Consider the following 17832-nt stretch of genomic DNA (forward strand, 5'->3'; position numbering starts at 1 on the left):
TCACAGTATTAAAAACAGCTGCGATTAAGAATAGTTTTAATCACAGTTAACTAGGGATGTTAACATACATTTAAGTAATTGAGTAACTGTTGAAAAATTCAACAGTTACACATGGGGGCAAGTAGCTCTCCAGGTCTAGTGCGTGTAGCACTGAGGCAGCAATGGGGGGGGGAGGGAGAGGCAGGCAGGAGCCAGTGGCCATGAGGAGTTGGCTTTTAAGCCAACTCTCCACAAGCATCAGATCCCTTGGAGCCACCTGGCCCCCCACCCTTGCTGCCTCCCACAGATGCGTTAAATTTGTTTTGAGTTAAATACATGTAATTGACAGCCTCACTACAAATTAATAGCACCATAAGTACAAGTTATTATGCCCTGATCACATTTATAATTTGAAAATAGAATAAATTCCAGACTAGTACTTAATGCTTTAATCAGTCTAATTTCACAAAGCTGACAACAGCTATAAGCAAAATCGGCTGGGACGAAGAAATTAAATCAGAAAAATCTGAAAGATAATTGGGAGTCGTTCAAGAACATCTTACTGCATATCCGAAACTGAGGAAAAAGGCTGTGCTGGTGGACAAAAATTAAATTTGATTTACAGAGGAAATGAAGGCAGATATAAAAATATACATATAACAAATGGAAGAAAGGGGAAGCTGATAATAAATACAAATCAGAAGTTAAGAACTGGAAAAATCTGATTAAGGGACACAAAGGAACACAAGGAAAAACCTCTGGTCAGAAAGGTTAACGACAATAGAGAGTTTTCTAACTATACAAAGAATAAAAAAAATCCTGACACTAGTATTAGGCTATTACTAGATAAAAATGGTAGTGGTTAATAAAAATGCAAAAAAGGCCAAAAATATTGCAATAATTTCTGTTCAGTATTTGAGGGGAAAAAACCAGATGATATAATCTCACCACATGGTGATACCAATCTTTCATTCCTGCTAGTATCTCTGGAGGATGTTAGATGTACTAAAGTCAGGTGTTTCTAGATCAGCAAGTCCAGACAGTCTGCAGCCAAGAGTTTGAAAAGAACTGGCTGAGGAACTTGCTAAAGCAGCAATATTCATTTTCCAACTAATCTTGAAGTTCCAGAAGTTTAGCACAACATTATCCTCCTTCCAAACAGGATAACTCCAGACAATTATAAGCTTGTCATCCTAGGCTCAATCTCAGGCAAGATAATAAAACAGCTGACCTGGGACTCAAAGAATTAAAGGAGGGTAATGTAATTAATGCAAATAAACATGGGTTTAGGACGGGTAAAATACACCATGATTCAAACTAACTGATTTTTTTTTTTGAGGAGATGACAAGTTTGGTCAATACAAACAACGGTGTTGATGCAACAAACTGAGCCTTTTCTACAACATTTTGACTAAACCGAGAATATAAAATTTATATGGCATTCACTAAATGTATTAAAAACTGATTAACTGACAGATCAAAATGTAAGTAGCTGTGTTTCCAGAGGAATGCTGCAGAGACCAGTTCTTGGTGCTATGCTAGTCAAAATTGTGAAAACAAAACTCATTATTGATAGTCTGCAGATGACAAAAATTAGCAGAGGACAGGCAACTCATTCAGAGCAATCTGGATCAGCTGGTAAACTGGATGAAGGCAAGCAAAATGTGTGTGTTAAGGCTACTAAATGTACATTACTAAGAACAAAGAATGTAGGCTATATTTTCAGAATAGGGGATTCTATCCCCCTGGGATGAAGTGGCTCTGAAAAAGACTTAGGGGTTGTGGTTCTGGCGCATAATCACCTGAACATGAGCTGCAGATGAGATGCTGTGGCTAAAAGAACTAAGGCAATCCTGGCAGGCATAACCAGAGAAATCTTGAGTAACAGTAGAGAGGTTATTTTACCTCCATTTGGCACTTGTAAGTCCACTGTTCAGATACTAGGTCTAATTCTGGTACCCACAATTCAAGGATCGCTAATAAACTGGAGAGAGTTTAGAAAGGAGCCATGTGAAGATTAGAAAAAGTACCTTACAGAAAAAGATTCAAATAACTCAATCTCCTTAGTTTAACAGAGAGAAGATTATGAAGTGAACTGATTCCAGTCTATAATTATTTATAGGGGGAACAAATATTTAGTAATTATCTCTGCAATCTAGTGGAGAATGGTATAAAATGATCCAAAAATTAGAAGATGAAGACAGACAGATTCACACTGGAAATAAGAGTTGGTTTTTTACAGTGATGGAAATTAACCACTGGAATAATTTTCAAAGGGTCACGGTTGATACTTCACCACTGACATTTTAAATTAAAACTGAATTTCTCTCTAGAAGATATGATCTAGGAATTGTTTTGGGGAAGTTCAATGGTCTGCGTTATTACAGGAGGTCAGACTAGAACAGGGGTGGCCAACCCATTAAATTAAGAGAACCGAAACAGTGGCAGAAAAAAAATGTGAAGAGCTGCACCAGAATTTTTTTTGAGCAATTTTTGTTGAAGGGGAAAAAAAAAGGAGACACTGCTCCTTTAAAAGGCAAGGCTTTTTGGACACATCAGGCTCCCGGTAGCTGCCGCCATCTTGGCGACACCATTTTGAATCACCGCACCAGACGGCTCCCCTGCCCCGGAGAGTACCGGGAGCCAGGGGCCGGGACCGTTTCTAGGGGCACAGGAGTGGCTTCACAAGCCACACTTTAAGGGGAGGAGGAAGAGCTGCATGCGGCTCATGAGCCGCAGGTTGGCCACCCCGGACTAGAAGATTAGAATGGTTCCTTCTGGCCTTAGACTCTACGAAGCACTGAAGTACACTAAACATAACAACTGATGCTTACTGTACCTTTTCACTGGTGAAGACTTCCAACTGTGATATCAGCTCTTTTATTTCTCTCTCTTTTTCTGCCAGCTGAACCTACACGAAAACAAGTTAGCAGTGAAAGGTCAATATTGGTCCTCATGAGGTTTCACAACTGGTATGCGTCTGCATGAATGAAGGTCCAACTACTTTGATGATGTTCTTCTCAGACCTGCTTGTACTCCTACTCAAAAAACTTACATGAATATCATTTGGGGAGTTAGAAAAACCCTTGTTTTTTTTGTCTAAAAGATTTCTTATAAAATGTGTGATTTCACAATGCTCTACTTTGTGCTTCTTCCTATTCAATGTGTAGACAGTATAACGGGTGAGGAAAATAAATTTAAAAAGGCTCCTATGCCATTAATATCAGGACAACCTATCTCACTGATGATCTACACGTTGCCCCATCTCTATTTTTCCAGTGCTTGGCCAAGACTGGAAATGGATGGGAGCAAGATGTAGGATTTTGCCTAGCGAAGACTGTGGGTACGTCTAGATTACATGCCTCTGCCAACAGAGGCATGTAAAATAGGCTACCCGACATAGTCAATGAAGCAGGGATTTAAATATCCCCAGCTTCATTAAAATAAAAATGGCCACCACACTGTGCCAGCTTAGCTGATCTTTGGCACATCGCGCGAGTCAAGACGCGGATCGATCAACAAAGGAAGCCTTTGTCGACCACTCCTAAACCTCGTTTCACGAGGCATAAGGGAGCGGTCAACAAAGGCTTCCCTTGTCAATTGATCCCCGTCTTGATTCGCGCGCTGTGCTGGTGTGCACAGAGAGGCATGTAATCTAGATGTACCCTAAGACAATGCTAGTGGACAAAAAATTCTATCCTTAGGGTTGAGCAGAGGTGGCACCCTTATACCTTTTATGAAAAGGATTTGCCCATGATTTAGCCCAAATCATGTTTTAGGGATGCTCTTGGAACCCCAAGTGTAACTAATGGTCAGGAGTAGCCCTTTTCATGTGTTCATTTACAGGGCTCGCCGAACTGTGGCGAGCCACGCTCGCCAGCGATCTGCACATGCACAGATCGTTCTGCGCATGCGCAGATCGCCCGAACCCGGCTCTTCCAGGTTGCAATCTACTAGCCACGAGCAAGTGGACTGCATTATTTGTCGAGCCCTGTTCATTTAGATGTTTGGGGGTTTTTTGGTTGAAGTTATTTATATTTTTGCTAATGCATACCTCCCTACAGTAACTGAAATCTTCTGAAGTGATTTAAAACATGTGAAAGATGGTGAGCCTTATATATAAAAATTTAAGAAATTACTGAAAATTTTTCACTAACAATTAACAAAAAAGTAAGTAAAGACCAAAATATCTGGCCTCATACTTCATATAATAGAGATGTAATAGCCCTTCAGATGGTGAAAGTCAAGAAATTATAATGCATGACCATGCAATCTGTACTTTTTTAGGGCTGTCAATTGACATGCATTAACGCCTGCAATTAATGCAGTACAGGATTAATGCGTTACATTTTTTAAACACGTTAATGCTGCGCTGCCCCTTTGAAATGTCGCTGCAGCACTTCAAAGGGGCAGCACTACACAGAGCCTGGGATCAGCTGGGGACTCCTCAGCTGACCCCAGGCTCCCAGCCCCTTTGAAACGTGCAGAGGCAGCGTTTCACAGGGCCAGTCGCCTACAGTGGAGTCGGGGATCAGCTGTGCGGCAGCTACCCCTTAGAAACGCCACCTCCGCGTATTTCAAAGGGGCAGGGGAGCCCGTGGTCAGCTGGGGACTCCCCAGCTGATCCCGGGCTCCACGTGTCATTTCCCCGGAACCCGGGATCAGCTGGGAATTCATAGGTAACCCAATAATTACTTCAAAAAATGATTCAATTTGAATCTTCCTTAAATTTAGTAAGACTGATATGATGTACTGACAATGCATCACTGCACTCCCAATACAACAGTGAAAAGCTTCATGACATTTTAAACACATATTCCATGCCTGCTACTATAACTAGATCTGCTACTATAACTAGATCTGCTTACCACTTTTCATCTTATAGTTAGTGCAAACAAAATTCAAGTAATAGTTTTAATGTCTATCTAAATCAATCATATTAAATAAAGTAAAACGAGCTCTCTTTCAAGAATACATCAACAAATAGCCAATACACTTACTTTATACTGATCCTCCATTGCTGCTAGCTGGAGTTTTGCACTCTCACTGATTTTCACTTGTTCTTTCCATTTCAGCTCCAATCTGGCCAATTCATCAGCATAAACGCTGCATTTCATCTTCTCATCCTAAAGTAGTGTAACAGAAGCCATAATGAATCACTTAAAATTTTAGAAATTTATGGAATTTATTTTATTAAATCACCTGACCATGCAAGTCCATGCTTCCCAGAATTAGACAACTGCCAAGTGGCTTCCCTATAGATTAATTACAGGCCCCTATCTATGTAGTAAGGCTTTGAAATAATGAGTCTGAATACAGGTTGAACCTCTAAAATCCAGGACACACTTGTCTGGCAACATCTGTGGTCGGGCAGGACCATGGATATTGTTGAACCAGAAACCCCTGGCTAGCCAGGTTCAGAAGTGCAGCCTGGGCTGAGCTGGCAGCATGGTGGGAAGCACAAGCCCAATCAGAGCTGCGAGCGGGGAACGCAGTCCCAGCCAGGCCTGGAGGCAGTGGGGCCAGTGACCAGGACAGCAGACCCAGCTGGTGTAGTGGGGAGCACAGCCCTGGCAATGCCTGGAGGTAGCGAGGCCAGCAGCTGGGCAAACAGCCTGGGACAGAGTCACTGAGAAGTAGAGAGCACACCCCCAAGCCACGCAGCGAGGCCGGAAGAAGCGAGGCCAGCCACAGCTGGGGCTGGTGTGGTGGAGGTTGCAGCCCCAGACTGGGCTGGTGCAGTGGAAGGCTGGAGGCAGCAGGACGACAGCAGGGAGTGCAGCGCCAGTTGGGCTCAGAGACTACAGCCAGATGCGAATCTTGACGTCCCCGGATCTAGCAAACCCCATGGCTCAGGACCACCGAAGTCCCACCTATATAATTTTCCTTGAGCCTTAAACAAGCTGCTATTCTTCTCTCCCCTTCTCTTTTCTAATTTTTTTATGTTGTCTTACTGATGCTCTTCAAAACATGCTGTCATTTCTTAAGGGTGTCTCACATCCACTTCAATTATTTAAAAACAAAACAAAACAAAAAAAAAAAAACACACCTCATTCTAGAGAGCTTTGCAAACACCCAGAGTATCTTTCCTCCAGAAGGCTGAAAACACGGCCTTCCTTTAAAGCATCCCGTGTAACTCAAACAACTAAGTAATGAACCAGCACAAATGCCAACTGTGCCATAAGAGATAATGAATGCAATTACCTTGCATGTGCGTCACCATGGTAAACATAATATTTTTGTGAAAACAAGAACGATAGGTTGAGAAGCTTAATGGAAACAGGTAAATGCACTTTATTTAAATAGTTGTATCTAAAAAAATCTCTTTGTGGAGATTTATATTCCATCATTTCAGGCTGTTCTCACTCCAATATTTGCTTTATAAATGACCAACATTCCTCTTATCCAAACATAACAGGTAATTCAACATGCAGCAAACAATACCACAGCACCCGCACAATAAGGTCTTAAAAATCTAAGGATACCTGTTTATGATAAAGTTTCTATTATGATCACATCTGTGCTACATAAATGACCATTAAGGGAATAAACAGTTGACTAGCTGAGAACAAGTATTTCAGCATTCTTCAGATTTATTCTCTGTAGCTACTTTCTTTTCAAAGCAGCCCTTTACTTACTGATAACATTTGCTTGCATTTCTTATACTTCTCTGTTTTCTCAGTAATTTCTTTGTTCATTTCACGTGCTTGCTCCTTTACTGTGAACTCTGAAACTATACCAGGGCTAGCTGCAAAAATTGAAAACAAAAAATTTATGAGCATTTATTCTAATGCAGTGCAAAAGGGAGCAAGGAAGGGCGGACAACAATTCAAACGTTGTCAATGTCACATACTAATATGCATCCCAGAGACAATATTCACATGACCCAATCTCTGCTGGTCCACAGCCATATTAAAATGAGGACAGCTGTATTTTGCTCCATTTCATGCAGATGGAGAATGGTCTCAGGCTCTTGCCAACAAGGCCTTCAGCTGGGCAAAGTTTGGGTACCCATGCAGAACAGAAAATATTCCACAGCACATATAAAATGTTTGGAGAGCTGAACACCTCTTCGAAATATAAACAATTTATAAACTTAATTCTCAGAGCACAACATTATTGGTGCATATATTTTACCCTTTTGAAAAAAAAAAATGCTTAATGATCTAAATGTCACAAAATGGCAAGTGTTTACTTTCTCTCCAGTATGTGTCATGACATATTTCATGTTCCTTTCTTTATGTTTTAAAGGCTAGTTTTGTGGGAAGTTTAATAGTCCATGAAAATTACAACCTTGTCAAGTATTTCCAGTAAAGCATTACTGTCTATAAATTAGTGTATATAATTCTGTCTTTTCCTGCAGATAACTGAACACTTTATCAGCACTGATTTTGCAATAAATATATTACACTAACTTTTCCATGACTAAAGAGATGTAATTCTACAGTACATATTTTGGAGATTTCTTTTTACTAAATTGCTGTTTATTAGCTAAACAGAAATACATAAATATGCTTGTAAATGTCATTCATGTGAACAGACCCAATGAGGATATTTATGGGTATGAGTATTTACAGGAGCAGGCGCTCAGAGTGATATTGTAGTCTTTTTCCAAACACCATGAGGTAGTGGTTCATATACAAAGTACTTCTTTTATAGATTACTTCACACACAAATATTCTATTTGAGGCCAACAAATAGATGCCGTTAAAAAGTTTACTTTGTTGATACCTGGAGATGAGGTCAACTTTTTATCTGTAACAACCGCAGTAGCTGTCTCAATGTTTGAAGCATCTGTCACTTTCTGTTGATTCCCTGCATTTTTCTTCACACACACACACAAAAAAAATAAAATGTGGTGCTTTATTCAAAGAAAGCATCAATCAAGTATTGCCAGGAACTGCTTAAATGATTGTACAACTACTGAGAACACATATGTTATAATTTAACTTCTCTTTATAATTTAATACTTCTTTTTGAAGAAATGGACACTATAAACCACTATTGTTTAAAGGAAAAAACACAAAAGCAAAATAATGTTTCTCTTGCTTAACATCTACTAGAAATGGACTCATCAATGCTGACGGGGTCAAGCGGAGATAAAAATAAAAAATATTCTCATTGTACAATCCCCACTATATATTAGCCACCAACCCAGAAATACGATCACTTTTATCATGCCTTGTTTTATAATAATTTTTTGCATAAAAATATTTTTCAAAATAGATTAAGGAAATCTCCTCTATAGAGGATCGGCTAAGTTTTAAATTTAACATTCCAATTTAAACTGCAATCTACACTATGAATTGGGAAGGCTTTAGATAAATAAAAGGCAGATCTCGGGTACTACAGTTACTATTTTTTTTTGTTTACATTTGAGCTAACATTTGAATTGGGGACTAATGTCAGATACACATATTACACACCACAGCCCCAAGACACAGGAAGGAAGAGGCATTAGCCAACAGACTTCATTACTGGGGCCCCACCAAGTTCACAGCCATGGAAAATGAGTCACAGACCATGACTGGTCTCCCTCTGATCTTGTGTTTGCGTTTACTCTATACCATGTATATTTCACAGGGGAGACCAGCACTTCTCAAACTGGGGTTCTTGACCCAAAAGGGCTTTGAGGAAAGAGGGGCAAAGACAGTCACAAGATTAATTTTAGGGGATTGCAATATTGCCACACTAGGGATGCTAGAGTTTAACTAAGTAACGTTTAACTAAGAAGCTAATGCTTATTGGTTAATGGTATTGGATAAACTCAAACTCAGCCAGTTCCTGGGGAGATGGCTTCACTGCAGCAGGACAGCAAAGCCTCCTCCCCAGGAGCCAGGTGGGTAAGGGCTGCCAGAGCCAGTCCCTGGGAGGTGGCTTCACTATAGCAGCAAAGCATCCTCCCCAGGAGCTGAGCCAGCAGGAGCTGGTAGCTCAGCTCCCAGGGAGGCTTAGCTTTATACTGCACAGCCCGCAGCGTGTGTAACCACTAAGATTATTAGCAGTTACCAAATTAAATGCTTTTTAACATCCTTATGCCACACGTACTTCTATGCTGCCATTGGAGCTGGAACGCACTGTTGGCTGGTCGTCCAACTCTAAAACCAGTGCCCAGCCAGCAACAGTACAGAAGTAAGAGTAGCAGCATCACAACCAGTGTTCCTTCTAAAATTTCCCAAGCAAGTGTGGAATCAAGGTTATGTGCACCAATATTGAGACATCACCTCCATATTGGGACACACAACAAAATTCACGTGGTGCAGGTAGGGCCAAGGGGTTCAGAGTATGAGATGGGGCTTTGGCAGGGGTGGGCAATAATTTTTGATTGGGAGCCACTCCAAGAATTTGGAAAGTGGTCGAGGGCCACACTCTTCCATGATATTAATAGAGGAGGTGCAGGGTCTGGGATGGAGGTTGGGTGCAGAAGGGACCTTGGGGTAAGGGAGGGAGTTTGGGTAAAAGAGGCAGTTGTGATGGGGGCACTGGACTAAGGTGCAAGGGATTGGATTGTGACATAGGACAGGGAACTGGGGGACAGCAGGGGTTTGGGTTGTGAACTAGGGCAGGAGGGGACTGTAATATGGGGCAGGGGAATGGGCTGCCAGATCTGGGAGGGGATATGGGCGCAGGAGGGAAGCAGGGCATTTGGGTATGTGGGACAGGAGTGGGAGGCAGAGGGTTGGTGAAGGGAGAAGATGGGGTGCCAGAGACAGGGTCTGGCCAGGAGACTTACCAGCCAACAGCCATTCCTGAATCAGCCTCCCTGCCAGCCAGTGTTCAGTCTAAGCTGAGGGGCAGCACAGCTTCACAGGTGATTAATCAGCTCCTCCCAGTCATTCAGCTCAGTGCATGGAGTCTATAACTGGGTGGGGCTGATTAATCACCTGTGAAGCTGTTCTGCTCTGCAGTTTAGAGGGAACACTGCTGCCTGCCCTGCCTCTGCATAGGCTGCCACCATGTGCTCTGGAGCCCCCTGTGCTTTGTGGCTGCTTGTTATTGAAATAGGCAGCTCCCATTGGGAGCTGGGTGAATGGCTTTTTGTTTCCTGAGTGAATTACCAGAGACTGCTGCCACATAATCAAGGCAGGCACCTAAGGCTATTTAAGAACTTGCCTGAAATAGCAGACTAATCTGACACCTGCACCCAATTAAGACCTCGGAGGCTGCTTTAAAAGGTTTCCTCAAGTTAAGGGAGGGAGAAAGAAGAGGGACAGACTGAGAGGAGGAAGTGTGCTGCTGAGAACTGAGAAAGATTCATTCAGGTACCAGGGAGAAAGTACTACAGGAGTTTTTAGGGAAGTGACCCAGGGAAAAGGCTGCTGGATTGGGGCTAGAGAAAAAAACCCAATCAGTTGCCACTGCCTAGGATCCCTGGGCCGGAACCTGGAGTAGAGGGCAGACCCAGGTTCCCCCCACCCCCCCATCACTAAAACGTCTCTTTGTGGAAAAAGGAGGTCCAGGATTACAAAGGAGTCTTCTCCCCAATTCATTGACTTTGCCAATAATGAAAATGGGTCAATAAGCTGTGACCCTGACCTCTAGGAAAAAAAAAAGAGGAAGTATGGAGGGTCACAGCGAGCTGCTAAGGCATACAATAACGAAACCCATGAGGCCCAGCCGAAGCTTTGCCACACATCCCACAAACTCAAACTTTCTACTTATACCAAAAACTCTGATCCTATGCTTGGTTTCAACAGTTAGTTCATCATCAAACACCATACATGTAAGTTGTCTCTACTGAGGATTGCTCACATACTATTCTGATTCTTGTTTAAATGTGGTGTTCTTTGCTACAACAAATTAAACATTAAAAAGTCAAGGAAAGCTAATGGCTTCTCCAATGGTACTTACTGTCTGATCTACAAGTTTATTCACTTGTTTTTGGAGCCTTTGGCATTCCTTGAACTTTTCTTTGTAATGGTCAGCAGCCATCTGCAGACGAAGCTTCAGATCCTCAACCTCTCTGCGCAGTTCTTGCTCTACTGTGTTTGAAATTTCCTTTTTTAAAGTAAAGAAATAAATATCAGAAAATATATTCTCTTTTGCTTACATCCAAATACTATAGAACATTTTTCAGGCAGCAATACTGAAGACAAAGATTTTCTTTTTGGGGGTATGAGATGGGGAATAATTTTTTCTCTTTGTTGCAAGAACACAGATACTACAATGAGATCCACTCTGAGCAGAATAGGGTGATGGAAGAGTGAAAACTAATCAGACATACAATTGTCTTTCTGGGTCTATGAACTGATTTACATCCATCACATGGAGTTAGAGAACTCTACAGCATGTTCCAATTTTTGCCAACTATGATTCTGAAAGAACTAAATACAGCTAAGAATTGGCAGAGCACAACTGTGTTCCACAATATTGCCCAAGACTGGAGAAGAAGTGGTGTAGAGATACGCAATTGCTGGTGGGGATATGAAGGTTTAACCAGTTTAACCTTTAATGGGGAGGCTTTCCAGTTAAGGTTAACTGGTGGGGTTGGAGCAGCTCCTCATCTGCCATCGGCAAGAGGCTGCTCCAGACTCCCAGAGGCTGATCCAGCGCAAACCCTGCTTGAGGAGCTGCTCCAATTGGGACATCTGCATCAGGGGAGAGAGTGTTTTAGCCCACTCACTCCCTTTAATCAGCTAACTGGTTAAACAATATGTTTAACTGAAATGTCCCTAATCATTGCAGGAACAAAATAAGTCAGTTTTAGTCACGGATAATTCTATCTGTTCAGCTTTGGACAAACTTTGGTTCCCTGTTGCTGCTTAAATGGTGCAATGACTAGAGATAGGTCCAAATCAGATTGCTCAAGATAGTTAAGACTAAAGCAGACCGCGAAGAGCTTCAAAAAGATCTCACCAAACTAAGTGATTGGGCAACAAAATAGCAAATGAAATTTAAAGTTGATAAATGTAAAGTAATGCACATTGGAAAACAATAATCCCAACTATAAATACAATATGATAGGGACTAATTTGGCTACAACTACTCAAGAGTCATTGTGAATCACTCTCTGAAATCATCCACTTAATGTGCAGCGGCAGTCAAAAAAGCAAGCAGAATGTTAGGAGTCATTAAAAGGGATAGAGAATAAGACAGAAAATATTTTATTGCCTTGATATAAAACCATGGTATGCCCACATCTTGAATACTGCATACAGATGTGGTCGCCTCATCCCAAAAAAAGATATATTGGCATTGGAATAGGTTCCAAAAAAGGCAACAAAAATTATTAGAGGTTTGGAACCGGTCCCAAATTAAGAGAAATTAAAAAGACTTAGTCTCTTCTTTTCTAAGCTGAAAAGTCCAACGGGGGATATGATAGAGATCTATAAAATCATGACTGGCGTGGAAAAAGTAAATAAGTTATTTACTTATTCCCACAATATAAGAACTAGGGATCACCAAATTAAATTAATAGGCAGCAGGTTTAAAACAAACAAAAGGAAGTTTTTCTTCACACAGCTCAGAGTCAACCTGTGGAACTCATTGCCAGAGGATATGGTGAAAGCTAGAACTTTAACAGGGTTCAAAAAAAGAGCTAGATAAATTCATGGAGATTAGGTCCATCAATGGCTATTAGCAAGGATGGGTAGCAATGGTATCCCTAGTCCCTGTTTCTCTGCAGGTGAGTGACAGAGGAGGGATCACATGAGGATTACCTATTGTGATCCCTCCTTCTGTGGCATCAGGTATTGACCACTGTTGGCAGACAGGATACTGGGCTAGATGGACCTTTCGTCTAACCCAGTATGGCTGTTCTTTTGTTCTAGATATTCTGGCCAATTTTTCTGAGAATATGTTTCAAATATATATTGTAAAGTAGTAAATACTTTTTCAACTCTGCCTTGCTAATAAAAAATGCTGGGATATTTGAAAATGAAAGAATGAAGTAAGTTACTTTTGCTACATTTTGGAAGCACAGATGCACGTTCCATGAATTTTCAGGCAGGCACAATATTTCAATAGTCTTATTTGCAATAGCCACAAGCCCACTGAAGTCAATGCAAGTTTTTCCATTTTACTTCAATGAGCTTTGGATTAAACAACCTGAACTTATAATATACTCATTCATAAAGGTTTTAAACATATTAATGCATTCCTATTTATTTTTTAAAAAAATCTTGAATAATCCACTTCGATCCAATTCTGAAACATTTGAGAAAACGACACATTTTTGTTCTAATATGAAGAAAAATTTGAGCAAAAGAGGAATCTCATCCAGTAACTCTTCTCATCTGCACTGATTTTAGAAAAACCTGACCCATAGAAATTCAGAAGAGTTAAGGAGTCAACTTAAAGTAACCCAGATATATTGTTGTGTGTCTTTAACAACATCTAAAAAAAATCTTAAATATTCTGATAAAAACTATTGAGGAATGTTCTAACTAAACCATATAATCAATTTACATGCTTTAAATTACAAGGAATATAGTCAGTGGAGACATTTTATAAATTATCCAGAAACAAATTTAGTTTTCATGGCTTTACCAAAATTGAAAACTGCTGTAACTAAATCTCACAATAGGTTTTACGAATAACAATTAACTGGAATAAAAAAGTAACCCTTTATTTACCTGTTCATTTTTCACAAGAGTGACTTTTTTGAGCTCTGCTACAGTATCAGAAAGCTGCTTCTTCAATTTCTCATTTTCTAGTCGAGTAGTATGAAGATCTGCCATTGTCCTATCTCGCACATTTACTGTATCACTCAGCTCTTTTGACAGTAAGATAGCTTCCTGTTTGCTAGCTTGAATCTGATCTTCAGCTTTCCGAAGTTGTTCCTTTAAAATATCTGCATCCTCCTGAAAGAAAATAAATGAAACTGTTTGAATATAGTGCTTCCTACAGTTTTAGCATGATTACAAATAAAAAGCAAATTTTCCTGAATAGCTCTAGCAAAGACATTAAACATAAGTAACTAACTTATACACATGCTCCTCCTACATTTCCCTTGTTTTATAGACTCAAAATTGTGTATAAGCATTTCTCATTGAAGTCAGAAGTATACAATATGAATAACCTTTGTTTCAAAATAAATGTAAAATACTATTTTACTTATTACTTTGCACACTGTTTTTATTTAATTTCAAGCTTGCATTTTAAAACAATTAACACAACTCTACTTTAAAAAACGTATTTTGTACACTACTAACATTACAGCAGTTCTGATAAGCAGAAACAGCTGCTCACCATTTCACAAACACTTGTATGGTAGAGGAGATTTACATAAAAGCACTGGATGACGTCCTCTCTCTTGCTAGAGACCCGTACACCATGAAAAAGAAAGGCTGGAGTGGTGAAGAGGGGTCCTAAAAGTCACATATCTGGCTAAGGATTCCCTTGCTGCAGGCACTGGGGAATATATAGCTATCAGACTATTTTCCAAGGACTTGCTTCACAAGCCTTGATATAGGAAGCATGCCAGGATGGGATTGCAGCAGGACAAAGACAGTGTCACAGCACATAGTGCTATGAAAATTCCAGGCCGACAGACAAGCACATGTCCTTTGACAGTGTTCTAGGCTGTACCCAATATGTGTTAGTATTTCATGTACTCAGGGTTAGCCATAACTACACTCAAAGACTGTTAGCCTGATATTCTCAAGTTAGGACAAAACTTTCCTTAGCACTGAAAGTTACAAACTAAGTGGGATACTAAATGCAATTCAAAACTTAAGGGAAAAAAAAAAAAACATACAGAACAAAAATGTTTCATTGACAAAATCTTTAGTTGCTGAGAAGAGTACCACTAAGTAGACTGCACCAGTGTGGGAATAATAAGTGGGGGATGCTTGAAAAGGTGTCAAGAGGCAGCTATTGAAGGTAGCTTGAGCATACTTCAAGATGGCCAACATTGTATAGTGGTTACCATTTGAAGTATCCAAAACCAGTTTTTTTAAATAAAAGCAGGAGAATCTTACGAAGACAATTCTATTTTTAACCATATATCTAGTTTGAATATATTTTTAGAAAGCTGACATCATGAGTATGAGCTTTTCATTCATATATAAATAAATAGGGGATAATTCCATCATTACATCATAAAATAATGTGCAAAAGCTCCAACCAAGTTGGAGGCTTCATTGTACTAGAAATTCTAGAACTGCACAATAATGGCTTTTTCACCTCTTGGTACAAGGTCATATTAGCCACTTACATCTCCACAAATCTGTGGGTTTTAGCAATACATAAAAAAATGTTAAGGATCCCAAGAAATGGCTATAAGGGCTAAGCAAGTTTAACAAATGAAATATACTTTTTTACCCAATTCTGGAAACAAATGCTTCTGAGGTAAAACACAGTAGCTGTTTATTGCTATATTCATCAGCAAAACTACAAAAGCAGTCAAACGAAATGAGGAATATTAGATCTAGTCTAAACTGCAAATATGTTCTCCTTTTTCCTCTTTTGCTACTTCTCTTAACAAAACTTTTCCCAATTGCACTAATACCGTTCCCACAATCCTTATTACTACAATGCAAGTTTCTCTTCTTTCAAGACTTTAATGACTTATTCAAAGACAAGACTAACAAAACCAGTTCATTTGACTTTCTTGTAAAACACTACCCTAAATATTCTGTATTTTCATTCCCAACTATCCATGCACTGCTCTTACGGTTAATTTTTCCTGAAAGTCTTGGAGCCAATTCTCTGCTTTCATCCTCCCTTGAGCTGTTTGCCGCTTTTATCCTCCCTTGTTTTTCATGCCATTGTTAAATCTTGTCAATGCACTATACTAATCGTTCCTTCAACATCGCTCTTGTGGATCCTCTCCCTCCACCAAACCTACAAAATGAAGTCCTAACAGAGCTAAAACCGTGGGTCTCTTGTTTTCTGGAATTCTTTATCTACTGATATGACAACTACCATCTCTGGGCTGACAACTCACACAACTCTCCATGCCTGTATCCTTCCATATCTCCCTTCATTTCAGTCTGTCTCAGGTATCTCTCTGCAGATATTTCTCCAAGTCAAACTTACCATAGCCAAAACTGAATTAATTTTGTTCTTAATCCTCTCCCACATTCTTATTTCTCTGTTATTGAAAATTCCACTATCCCCCTAAATTCAGAAATATATCATGGAGGTGACCTTCAACTCCTGCTACTTTACCAAACATATATAACCTTAAATTAAAAAATAATTCAGCCTGTGAAGTGTATTTTCAGATTGGGCTAATTATATCAGTACTGCTTACCTTGTTTGAGGAAGAAAGCAAGAAAGCTCTCTTCAGGTTTTCTTTTTCAGCTATGTATAGCTGTAACTTCCCAACCTCCTCTTTGTAATGAGATATCATGTTTTCTTTGTTTGCATCCAAATTCTTTAATGTATGGACCTCTTTTACTAGCTTGGTATTTTCTATTTCTGTATTCTTCAAGTGTATCTGTAATGATGCTCAGAAATGTCAAACTCATCTTTTCCAATTAAATCACTGGAATCAGTCACATTATAAAGAATACTGGGTAACTCAAATCAAAGAGTAACTTTGTACCTGTTCATTTAAATGTTTTCTAAGTCCTCCTATATTAGGCCTGACTCTCAATCCAGCACATAGGGATAGTAATCAGACACTTTATAATGTCACTATCCTTATATTGGAAGCTTTCAGGATGCTATTTTCCAGCTGTACCATCCAATGCTAGCTATACTACTAGAAAGCTATGCCTTGTTCTAAGAACAGAGGAAGCACAACAATTCTGAAACACTTAACACAAGCTCTCAACCATTCCAGACTAGTGTATCCCTTTCAGAAACCTGATTCTTCCTGCATACCCCAAGTTACACCTCACTTAAAAACTACTTGTTCATAATATCAGACATAAAAATACACAAGCGTTCTTATTACTTGTGTAATTACAGAATGCACACTTACTAAATATTGCTTACTTTCACATTTCTATAACCTATTATAAAATAACTCAATTGTACTGTACTTTTCAGTGTATAATATTTATGGAGACATACATAGGTCATTGCCTATAAAAATTTAGTTTATACTGGTTTGTTAGTACTTTTTATGTAGCCATAAGTAAAACTGGGCCAATTATCTAGATGAACTGACATACTCCCTAGAAGACCTCTGCATATCCTAGTTGAGAACCACTGCACAAACACTTTCCTCAACAGAATGGGATGTCTAGATAGATATTAAATTATTTAGGGGAAATTACAGAGAGCCAGGTAGCTCTTACTACATTTAAAAGGCAGAGCCATAGCGGTCCGGGACCTGGCACAAACTAGGACTGCTCAGTCCTGGTTTGTGCCAGGTCCTGGGCCTACCCCTGCTGCGACTCTGCAGCACGCTTCCCCTTATCGACTAATTGTGTAGTCAATACAAATTGTATCAATTACACGATTAGCAAAATACTGCCGAAGGATGTTAAGGAGTGGTAACAAGTAATATTTGAAGATGCCACCTTAACTAACATGTAATGTTTAGCAAATCAGTGTTACAAATCCCAAGCATACGCCCAGTGCAGGTCTAAAAGCCTCGCATTTGCTTTGTCCACTTATAAAAAAACAACACTTGTGGTTATGGAACATGCCTTGATGCTTAGAGGAGAGTTAGGGACTTGACTTTTTCAGTATTGTCTCTAATACAAAGAAGTCCTCCTTGGATATAAACATGCTTTCAGGCACACCCTAATTTTTTTTTTTAAATAACCTAAAGATGTTAATGCTCTAAATCTCATTCAGACAATTGCTTCTAAAAGGAGAAGACAAAGAATAATAGCCAATAACCGTTAATGCAAGTTAGAGACATTTCTGATGTACCCACTGTTTCCCATATCCACCCTCTCAAACAGAGGGTCAGATCTGCTTGTCTCAACTAGCACAACAAAATGAATGGTA

General features: G+C 39.7%; 1 protein-coding gene across 4 annotated transcripts in view; it reads right to left on the minus strand.

The window, feature by feature from the left end:
- Positions 1-17832, minus strand: part of TAX1BP1 (Tax1 binding protein 1) — a 106529-nt gene that overhangs the window by 25646 nt on the left and 63051 nt on the right. For 3 of the 4 annotated variants that reach the window (XM_075922160.1, XM_075922159.1, XM_014578653.3), the window contains exons 8-14: positions 16178-16363; positions 13554-13781; positions 10831-10977; positions 7711-7804; positions 6618-6727; positions 4980-5105; positions 2819-2890 (exon numbers count right to left, since the gene is read on the minus strand). In XM_075922160.1, coding sequence (XP_075778275.1) covers positions 2819-2890; positions 4980-5105; positions 6618-6727; positions 7711-7804; positions 10831-10977; positions 13554-13781; positions 16178-16363 — 963 coding nt within the window. The remainder of the gene's footprint in view (positions 1-2818; positions 2891-4979; positions 5106-6617; positions 6728-7710; positions 7805-10830; positions 10978-13553; positions 13782-16177; positions 16364-17832) is intronic. The other variant, XM_075922161.1, reaches the window with a different exon arrangement.

The sequence above is a fragment of the Pelodiscus sinensis genome, chromosome 2 (genome assembly GCF_049634645.1).
Source record: "Pelodiscus sinensis isolate JC-2024 chromosome 2, ASM4963464v1, whole genome shotgun sequence".
NCBI lineage: Eukaryota > Metazoa > Chordata > Testudines > Trionychidae > Pelodiscus > Pelodiscus sinensis.